Raw genomic sequence first — 10,673 nt, 5'->3', positions numbered from 1 at the left:
GCTACGTTGCTGGACTCCCATGTAGTTGACCACAGTTCGAGTCCCAGACCCAGTGGCTTAAACTCAAACCAGGCGTGTGTGCATGTGTGCTCAAGATCCAGAGAGGAGAATAGAGGAGAAGGAATTGTGGTGTGGCCACCCCCCCTGGGGGGCAATTTCTCACTTTCTGTCTCTCTGTCTTTTTCTGTCTTCCTGGCGAGCATACGCAGTCTATAGCAAAAAACCTCTGCAAAAAAAAAAAAAAAATTATTGCAACCTGACTAGGCCCTCTTTGGGCAAATTTCCTTCTCTCTTTCTCTCTTTTTCATGTGCATGCATGTACCCTCTGGCATAGTGATTTAAAAAATAATAAACAACCAGCAGATGGTGTAATGGTTACATTGCTGGATTCCCATGTAGTTGACCATGGTTCAAGTCCCAGACCTGGTGGCTTGAAGCTCATACCAGGCACATGTGCATGCATGCCCAGGATCCTGAGAGGAGGGTGGAAGAGAAGGGGTTGTGGCATGGCATTCCCCTCTGGGATGACTTCTTGCTTTATGTCTTTCTGTCTCTCTGGCAAGCATACACACCTTATAGCAAAAATCCCTTCAAATAATAATAGGGCCAGCAGGTGGTATAGTGGTTAAGGCGCCAGACTCCCACATTACTGACCGTGGTTCAAGTCCCAGACTCAGAGTCTTAAAACTCATGCTGGGTGTGTATGTGTGCATGCCCAAAGTCCTGAAGAAGGGAATCTGCCCAAATAGGGTCTGGTCAGGTTGAGTTCTGAGAGAACAATGGAGAAGGGATTGTGGTGAGGCCGTCTCCCCAGGGGTTGATTTCTTGCTTTCTATTTCTCTGTCTCTCTGTCAAGTGCTCATGTACTATAGCAAAAATCTATCTAAAAATAATAATAATAATGATAAATCATGAAAGGAAGGAAGGAAAAAAAGGAGAAGGGGGGAAGGAGGGAAGGAAGGGGAGAGACAGAGAAAAAGAACATTATCTTAGTTAATTTGGGGTCCAACATACTCTTTTAGGTTGAAATTGAAACTCGTCAATTGATGATAAAACTTGTCACTGCCTGCTATCTCAAGGTGGCATCTGAATTACAGGAGACACACGCAGGATCCTAGTGTTCCAAGAAGTGGCTGGTTCTCACTCAGTGTCTGACCTCACCGCTATCCACAAGATTGATACTCTCTGTCCATCTGGTTCTCAGCCTTCGTCAGCTCTGTGTGCTGGCACTCACAGGAGGCCTGCATTACCTTCGGACCCCTGACTGGATAGTCCTTGCTGCAGCTGCTGGTAGCGCCGCTCTCACTAAGCCACTTTTGTGTGCCCTCCTAGGGCTGTGGGGAGGTTTAGCTGCTCTCCTGCGAGTGCACAGGTGCCTTACTGGGCCCTCTGCCTCGACTCCTCACACAGCCATCTCTGCTGTCACAGTTCCCAAGAGCTGGGAAGGGAGCGTAGAACCCCTCAGCTCTCCAGACTTCCCAGGACTCTGGTTACTGCATCCATTCCCTCTGCCCCTCACAGATAACCTGGAGCCTGGGGACAGCTCAGGGCCCGTTTCCAGTCTATTACTGTCTTCTCTGACACTCTTCCACTCCCCCTCTAACTCTAAGGATTTCTGCCAGTCTGGGTAGATCATGCTTTATTTCCCCAAATCTCTGTTCTACATCTGTGCTGTGCCTTTCACATTGAAATCCATCAGTTTTCTGCTCTTCGGCTTGTCTGTGAAACTTCCCCACTTGGGGCAGTGGGGGTCTCACAGCAGAATGGCTGCCACAGAGTGAGTCCTGGAGTGCAGACAGGGTGTGACCTTCTCTTCCAGAACATCTCTTCCTAGGAATGAAAGTCTTCCCTAGAGCCCCTGACAGCACCTCCCCCTGCCTTATAGCTCATTGCTGTCCATCTTCTCCTTGGCATGGGTAACACGACCACTGAAGGGTCCAGAACACTGTTTGCTCTGAGGAGGAGGACACCGAAGAAGCAGTGGCTTCAGTCTGCAGGATACTCATCTCGTTAAGGGTTTTAGAAGGCGATCTCTGGGTTGGTTTGAGGGCTCGCTGGATTTTTGGCTCCTGTGATGTCATGATCACAAATGGCGGCAACAGCTCCAGACCTCGTGTTCTCATTCAAAGTGGGCCAAGGAAACTAGGAAGTGTTCCTCTCCTGGCTTTCTCTTTTCATCAGAAGGAAAAGTTTGCCAGAAGCCCCTAACTCAACCTCTTCATCTCCCAGGCCGACTTTTCTTACATCTTGTTGGCTGGACCTGGATCACATAACACCCCTAGCTGCTGAGGAGGCTGGGAGAGTATCTGACCTTCCTCCAGATGGAAGATAAACAAGTGAGAAGGGGCGCCATGGCAGCTGCGTTAGCTAGCCAGCCAGTATTCTGAATCTACCTGCATTTCTATGTCGACAACCCCCCAGGATGGAGGCCAGGACTCGCCTGCCCTCAAACATGAACGCACAAGGCAACTGACAGTCCCTGCCTCCTCCTCCGGAAGGCCCACTGCCAGGTCCAGTGCCTTGAGCAGCGCCTGGGAGGTCCCAGGCAATCGATAGATGAGCTATTCTTGGTTCCCTCCTCCTTACCCCTCTCCTCCGTGCAGCTGCCTACGGAGCATCTATAGATTGAGTTCTTAAGTTACATAGAATAACACTGGAGAAACGCGATACTCAGACACTCTGAAGGTCCCGCAGCAGCCTTCCTATGGGGAACCTGCGGAGCTGGCTCAGGTTACTGCAGAAGGAGGCAGGAGCAGCTGAGTAACCAGGTTCCCTGCCGAGCGACCCAGCATCTGGCCTGCAAATCCCTACCAGGTGGACAGATGTTGACACAGCACTCCTGGCCTGTCCTTCCTCCGCCCTTCACCTGGAAGCCCGGCCTGCTGAGGTCAAGACTGGGAGGGTGACCGATGGAGAACTTAGAGCCCAGCCCAGCCCGACTGGAGAGACGGGAACTGGCCTTGGCATCCCCTGAGGCACTGAGTGGAGGGGTATGGCAAAGGAGGCCCAGGGCTGCCCCCGTGCCCCAGAAATGCATTCCCTCGGTGATCACATCACCTCAGACCTCAGGGCAACTTGCAAGGTTTTTGGTGTCTGAAAACTTTAGACTGGATTTTGGCCCATTTTATTCTCAGGCCCCATTTTGTGGCTGAAGCGGGCCGCCTTCTCCCAGCCATTTGTCTTCCCAGATGACTCTCCTCACCCTTGGTCGTAGGAGCTCCTCAGCCTCTCGTCTGTGCCACCATGCCCAGGCCCCAGGCCTCAGGCCTCAGCAGAGCCCTCTTGTCCTTGTGTTGTCTGCCCCTATACTGTCTCCACCTCCCGTCTGAGCTTGTGGCCAGGGATGAAGCTGGTTTTCTTTATGCCCCAATTCTCACCCAGGGCTGTGTCTGGCCTGGAAAAGAGTCTGAGGAATCTCAAAAAAGAAAGAAAATCCAGAAAGAGAAAAAAATGGGGAAAATGCTTACAATTATCGAACCTGGATAATGGATAATATAGGTAGCAGGGCTTCATTATAACATTCCTGTTACTTTAGTTAATCTGTTAAAAAGTTCATGATATCTTTTTTTTTTGAGAGTTTTTTTGCTATAGAGCACGTGTGCTTGCCAGAAAGACAGAGACAGAGAGGCAGAAAGCGAGAAGTCACCCCCCAGGGGGGATGACCACGCCACAATCCCTTCTTCTCCATTCTCCTCCTGGGATCTTAGGCACGCATGCACATGCGCCCAGTGTGAGTTTAAGCCACCAGGTCTGAGACTTGAACTGTGATTGACTACATGGGAGTCCAGCGACCTAACCATTATGCCAACTGCTGATCCCGAAAAAGTTCATGATGTTTTGAGACCAACAGGTAGAATGGTGGTTCAGATGATAGACTCCCACATAGCCAACTGCGGCTCAAGTCCTGGACCAGGTGGCTTGAAAATCATACTGGACGTGTGTGTACGTGCCCAAAATCTTGAAAGGAGAATGGAGGAGAAGGGACTGTAGTATGGCCAACTCCCCTGGGGGGTGATTTCTCTTGCCCTCTCTCTCTGTCTGTCTCTGGCAAGCATATCCACCCTATGGCAAAAACCTAAAAAAAAAAAAAAGTTCATAAATTAAAAAAAAATGTATAAACATATGTGTTAGGTAAATAGATATTTAACCTTTATAGAACAATTGTCACATTTCAGACTTTGCACATTAACATTCATTAGCATGTATTTGATACATTACCACCTATGTGAGCTGGAACAAGTTGCTCAACTTTTCTAAGTTGCCTCTACCTTCCCCCCTCCCCGAGAGGTTTTTGCTATAGGGCGCGTGTGCTTGCCAGAAAGACAGACAGAAAGCGAGAAATCACCCCCCAGGGGGAATGGCCACGCCACAATCCCTCCCTTCTCCATTCTCCTCTCAGGATCTTGGGCACGCATGCACACGTGCCCAGCGTGAGTTTAAGTCTCCGGGTCCGGGACTCAAACTGTGGTCGACTACGTGGGAGTCCAGTGACATAGCCATTACACCAACTGCTGGTCCCAGCCTCTATCTTTAAAGTGAGGGATAAGAAATGAGTCCCATGCAAAGTCCTCAATAAGTGTTAGCAATCATTATTAGCTCATTCAAACCTCACAACAGGGCCAGCCGTTGGTGTGGTGGTTAAGGTGGCTGGAACCCACATAACTGACTACCCAGTTAGGTGCCTGGACCCAGCAGCTTGAGACGGAAGCTGGGCACATACCTGTGTGCTCCAAATCTCAAAAGAAATGGAAGAGAGGGATCGCAACCTGAGCATCTCCCTTGGAGGGCGTGTGCTCACTTTCCTTCTCTGTGCTGGTGAGTGCATGTGCTCTCTAGCAAACTGAAACACAAACACCGAAAACTTGACAGCAACCCCACGAAGTGGGTCCTACTGTATCTCCATCTTTATAGGCGAGAGAGCCAGATACAGAGGTTACAGGGTCCCATAGGCCGGGTGGAGGAATCCAACAGGCTAAACCCTGTGAAGTGCGGAGCACGCACAAGTGTCGGCCAAGTGTCCTGAGGTAGCAGTGTCTGCTGGTGGCATCAACGCCACCGTGCGCTGAAATGACCGTGACCCGCGTTCCTCCTCCCAGAACGGGAAGCTGCTGGCAGAGAGGGACGGCGTGAAGAGGAGGAATGAGGAGCTGGCCACAGAGAAGGATACTTTGAAGGTGCCACCTCTCCCTAGTGCTTGACAACTTCCATTCCTGGGACCATTTTTTCAGCCACCTCAACCTGATGACAGCCGGGGTCTTCCGTCATGCTGTCAGGCCCTCAGCACTGCCCAGTGGCCCTGCTGACAGCCCTCTCTGTGCATTTGATGTCCAAGGACTTTGGGGAGGTTGAAGAGAGAGGTTCTCTGGGAAAGCTGGATGCCCAGAGGGAGGGCAGGGCCAAGGGGAGTCCCGGGAGGACAGACGGTCGGCTCCTTCCTTGGCAGCGGCAGCTCTGTGAGTGTGAACGCCTCATCTGCCAACGAGATGCCATCCTCTCTGAGGTGAGTGGGCCGGGGAGGGAAACTGACTTGGCTTTCATGTGCACCCGCCTGGCTGTTGCCCACAGTCTGGAAAGGGAAGTTCGGCATGGGCCTGATACCTGGATAAGCAGTTCAGAGAGGGCAGAGGGCTTCCCCAAGGTCGGAGCACGACCCCGCAGGATCCCATGCCCTTCTGCCCGAGGCTCCTTCAGGATCTTCTTTCCTCAAGCTCGCCCTACCCCCAAGCAACCCTCCTTCCACCACACCAGCCTCAGTGTCTTCGGGGACCCTGGCCCAGTCTCAGCTGGCCTTGGGCTTTCCCAGCGCACGCAGCATGCAGAGAGCCTGGCCAAGACTTTGGAGGAGTACAGAGCAACAGCCCAGGTAGCTCGCGGCCCCGCCTACTTCCGTTGACCGTCTTGGCCCCTGTGTCTCCTCCCTCTGCCTCTTTCTGTCTCGTCTTTGCCTTCCACTCAGCTTCATTCTCTTTGGTATTTGCCAGTGCGTCTCCTCTGTTCCTGTGTCTGCCCGGCTCACTGGGGTTCTGTTTGGCTCTGGTCTTTGAGCCTCTCACACTCAGTGTTCCTCTTGTCTCCCTGTGGCTTGATTGCCATCCGTGTCTCTCATTTTCCATGTGTCTCCGCCTCTGCCTGCCTTCTCTTAATTTCCCTTCTGGAGAATTACCTTCTGAGTTCCCGTGTTCTCTGTCTCTTTCTGACTTCCTAAGTTTCTGCTTTCTTACCCTTGTCTGGTGATATGTGTCTGGGGAGAGCCCCCAAAGAAGTCGGGGGAGCAGAGAGGATCATGGAAGAGAAGCCTGGTGGTGGGGGACAGGGAGAATGGAGCCAGCTGTCCCCACACTTCCTCCTTGGCAGGAACTGAGGCTGGAGATCTCACAGCTGGAGGAGCAGCTGAGTCGGACCCAGGAGGGGCCAGATGAGTGAGTGCAGTGTCAGGGTAGGAGGGAGGAGGCAGGAGGGTGCCCAAGAGCAGGTGTGCCCTGGCCTCCAGCTTGGGGATGGGCGGGGCAGGGTCCCCATCAAAGCTGGCAGGCATGGAGGCAGCCTTCTCCTGACTGTGTGGCCAGGCGACCTGCAGGGGCTCAGGTGAGAAGAGTGGCCTGGACCGAGCTGCTGCCCCAGTCACTGGGCTTGGAGATCGAGGCCATTCAGCAGGTGAGCTTCGCACTCTGGACTACACTGGAGGCCACTGAGGCAGAAACTCCAAATAGCTCCCCACTCTGGCCCCCACACCCAGCCCATGTCATGACCCCAGAGCTCAGCGCAGTTGGCTCACTTGGGAACCCCTAACTCACGTTGCTGCCAGAGGCCCCGCCCCAATCTCAGCCCTTCTCTGACTCTGTCTACCTCAGGTGCCAGGCCCAACTCTGACCCAGCCTGTCCCTGTTGTGTCTCCGGAAGGCCATCTCAGCCCTTAACCTCCTCTTTAACCCAGTCCTGAGTCCTGGAGCCAAACCTTCCACCATTCCTGTTCCAGTCACTCCCCAGGCCCAGCTTCACCCGTCCTCCTCCTCCCAGCCTGCTGCTGTCTCGCTCTCTTTCTCCAGCCTGTCCTTTGGGCCTAACCTGGCTCTCCCTAATTTCTGAAACAACCTCCCTTCCAGAAGCAAGATATGGCCGCTGCTGCTCTCTCCAGCCCTCTGTGTGGAGTCTGGCAGTGTGAGGAGGTCTTTGAAGAGGTGGAAGAGGAAGCTGAGTTTCATCCTGAAGTCCCTGCTAGGGGTCAGGTGAGCACAGAAGGCTGAGGCCACAGAGTCCAGGGCTGACCAGGGAACCCTGAATTCAAAGTGCCGCCCTGGCCAGCTTGTCCCCTTATGCCCTTGCTATTCCTGGTTCAGTGAGTGAATGCTGGTCACAGGCCCACTGTGGGCTGGGCACCGAGCCGTGAGCTAGACAGGACACTGTCCTGCCCTCCGGGGGCTGGCTTGCTAGTGTGGGACGCAAAGGTGAACAAAGCAGACACACCAGTGGAGCATGGCTTCTTGTGGTGGTTTGTTTTAGAAAATACTGCCAGGAATCATCTTATTTAAACCAGTACTACCGAAGGAAGTTAGTAAGTCAGTCATTCATCCTAATAGCATAAGGAGGCATTGGCCTTGGGGTTTTGAATACAAGGTACCTTGGGACCAGCAGTTAGCATAATGGCTGTGTCGCTGGACTCCCATGTAGTCAACTGCGGTTCACGTCTTGGACCCGGTGGCTTAAAACTCAAGCTGGGTGCGTGTGCATGCGTGCCCAAGATCCCGAGAAGAGAATGAAGGAGAAGGGATTGCGGTGTGGCCATCCCCCCTGGGGAGTGATTTCTCGCTTTCTGTCTCTCTGTCTCTCTCTGTCTTTCTGGTGAGTGCACGCACCCTATAGCAAAAACCTCTCTAAAAATAATAATAATTCTTTTTTAAAGAAAATACTATTAAAAGCTCGATAGAGCTCTAAAGAGAAGACTGACCCAGGCCTTGGGGTGCCACATGCACTGGGCCTGGGGGATTCAGAGCTGAGTCACTCAGGCCAGGACCCTTAGCACTCAAGGCCTGATAGGAGAGATCACACCACCATAATGCAGGACTGTTGTGCCTGTGGTGGGGAGCGACCCTGTGGGAGCCCATAGAAAGGATATCTGTGTCAGGTGGATGTTGGGGGAATATCAAAGCAAACCTGACAGTTGAGTTCCTTTTGGAAAGAAAGAAAAAGAAAAAGTAGAGGTGTTAAGTAATTTGAGGAAAGAGAGGCTTTCCAGGCAGTGGGAGCCACCTGAGCAGGCCCTGGGGACAGGACATCCTGTGATATGGTTGGGGGTTAGCTGTGGCTGGGGAGGCTAGTGAGAGGTCAGGTGAGGGCCAGATCACAGAGGAGTTCCCTCAAGCTAAGAGATTGTATTAATACTTCTTATTTATTTTATTTTATTTCAAAATTTTTTGGAGAGGTTTTTGCTATAGGGCATGCACACTCACCAGAAAGACAGAGAGAGACAGAGAGACGGAAAGTGAAAATCACCCCCTAGGAGGGGATGGCCACACCGCAATCCCTTCTCCTTCATTCTCTTCTCGGGATCTTGGGCACGCATGCACACGCACCCAGCTTGCGGGTCCAGGACTCGAACCACGGTCGACTACATGGGAGTTTAGCGACAAAGCCCTTATACGAACTGCTGGGGTTTTTTTCTTTTCTTTTCTTTTTCTTTCTTTCCTTCTTTCTTCCTTTCTTTCTTCATTTCTTTCTTTCTTCTTTCTTCCTTTCTTTCTTGCTTTTTAATGAAACCACACAAGGCTTTCTTCCTCTGAGGGGTGGGGTCAGCTCTGGGCTTAGAAAGATCCTTCTGGACTACATGAGGGACCAGTACGAGCAGGGAAGCCAGGGAAGGGCTGGAGCAATGGGATGAATGCACTCTGAGGCTAATTGAGGCCTAGGGGTAGAGAAGAGAGATGGCCAGAGAGAATGGGAGTGAGGGCACAGGTTTCCAGGACAGGCTGTGGGAGACGCAGCTATGGAAAGGGAGGAGAAAGGACGATGCTGAACTTCTCTTGTGACCTCATGAGATGACACCCTGAGGGATGCCCAGGAGCTAGCCAGAGGTACTTGGGTGCACAGGCTGGAGCTCAGGAAATGTATTTAGAAAACAGTATAGGGAACAGCAGGTGGTAGCGTGGTGGTTAAGATAGCTGGATCCCACATGGCCAGCTGCACAGTTAGAATCCCAAACCTGGAGGCTTGAAAAGCACACTTGGGGTTTGTGTGTGTGTGTGTGTGTGTGTGTGTCCCCAAAATTCTGAGGAGAATGGAGAAGTGATTGCAGCATGGTCATCCCCTCCCCGGGGGGTGCTCTCTCTCTCTTTCTCTCTCTCTCTCTCTCTTTCTCTCTCTCTCTCTCTCTCTCTGGCAAGCACGTGCTTTCTGTAGCAAATTTTAAAAGAGAGAGAGAGAGAAGAAAAAAGTGTTGAATTGGTGGCTGAGGTCTCAGGCTACCATGAGATGTCTCCGGAGAAAACAGAGAGGTCCTGAAGGAGAAGAAAGGGAGCCAGCCCAGGACTAGGATCCTGGAGGGCTTGGAAGGGAGACACTGAGTCCTTCCGGCCTGGGCAGCTATGAGAAATGTGGGCCTTCCAGAGAATCAGCATGTGGGCATTGCAGGAGGAGGGGACAGGAGGAGCCAAGAGCCACTTCAGTTCGGGCTCCCCTGCTTGGGGGATGATGGCGCCATCCTCAGGCAGGGCCCCAGAGGAGGGCAGCTGCCGAATTCCTGCACAAGTTGCAGCCCGGAAGGCCTCTCACATACGGAGTCTGGACTCTGGGGAGAGTGTGGGCATCGTTAGGGCATGGCTGACAGCAGGGTTAGGGTCTCAGGTGAGAAGAGTCAGGGGAGATCTGATCTTTTTGTTTCCATAGAGAAACTTCCAGGGAGAGCCAGCGTGCCCTGGAGAAGGAAGAAGTGAGCCGTCCATGTGGTAAGGCTTCTTCCTCACAGAGCCATCCCTCCGTCTCGGGGCGAACGCTGGCTCACAGACGCCTAGAGTCGAGGGCTGGACGAGCTCTGTGGGAGTTGCTGTCACTCACTCGTTCACTTTAGTGGGCCGTGGGCCTATGCACCCAGAGGCGAGCTAGATCCACCCCCGCCCTCAGCAGCTCCTGATCTAGAGGGAGACAGGCCCTGGCCTATAGAGTCCAGGTGGCATTGTGGCACCCAACCCTGCCTGAAGGGCAGTCTTCCTGGGGTGCTCATGCCTGAACGGGCCCTGAAGGAGTGGGGTCAGTGGGAGCCTCAGGCAAGAAGACCTTGAGCTCCCTGTCATTTGCTCACCACACACCTCTCCTGAGGCCTCCGGGGAACCCTAGGAGAAATGTGACCCAAGTCAGGTGCTTGGAAGGTTCCTAGTCAGTTGGGAGAGCAGCCAGGGCTCTGGAGCCAGCCAGGTTCACCCAGCCCCATTCCCCACGTAAGCTGGCGTGGGCATTCTGCAGTCTCTGCAGCCCCAGCCCGGCGCTCGTTACGAAGCTCCAGGCCTCTGAAGGTTGAGAAGGCACTGGATGTCTGGGCCCACCCTCCTCCATGGGCTCCCCCGGGGGCCTCTGGTTTCCGGTGTTGCCTCCCTCTCCCCCTCCCCTTTTCCAGGCTCCTGACTGCGATAACTAATGAGGCTGCCTGCCATAGTCTCTAATTGGGCTTGTCTGGGGGGGGCCGG

General features: G+C 53.1%; 1 protein-coding gene across 1 annotated transcript in view; it reads left to right on the top strand.

Moving 5' to 3' along the window:
- KASH5 (KASH domain containing 5) overlaps window positions 1–10,673 on the top strand; it is a 29,559-nt gene that overhangs the window by 14,082 nt on the left and 4,804 nt on the right. Inside the window, exons 10-16 of the mRNA XM_006160154.3 lie at window positions 5,097–5,174; window positions 5,444–5,500; window positions 5,804–5,863; window positions 6,355–6,419; window positions 6,567–6,654; window positions 7,104–7,226; window positions 9,880–9,938. Coding sequence (XP_006160216.1) covers window positions 5,097–5,174; window positions 5,444–5,500; window positions 5,804–5,863; window positions 6,355–6,419; window positions 6,567–6,654; window positions 7,104–7,226; window positions 9,880–9,938 — 530 coding nt within the window. The remainder of the gene's footprint in view (window positions 1–5,096; window positions 5,175–5,443; window positions 5,501–5,803; window positions 5,864–6,354; window positions 6,420–6,566; window positions 6,655–7,103; window positions 7,227–9,879; window positions 9,939–10,673) is intronic.

This window comes from Tupaia chinensis, unplaced genomic scaffold (genome assembly GCF_000334495.1).
Source record: "Tupaia chinensis unplaced genomic scaffold, TupChi_1.0 Scaffold000673_1, whole genome shotgun sequence".
Taxonomy (NCBI): Eukaryota; Metazoa; Chordata; class Mammalia; order Scandentia; family Tupaiidae; genus Tupaia; species Tupaia belangeri.
This window is presented reverse-complemented; position numbering and strand designations above follow the sequence as displayed.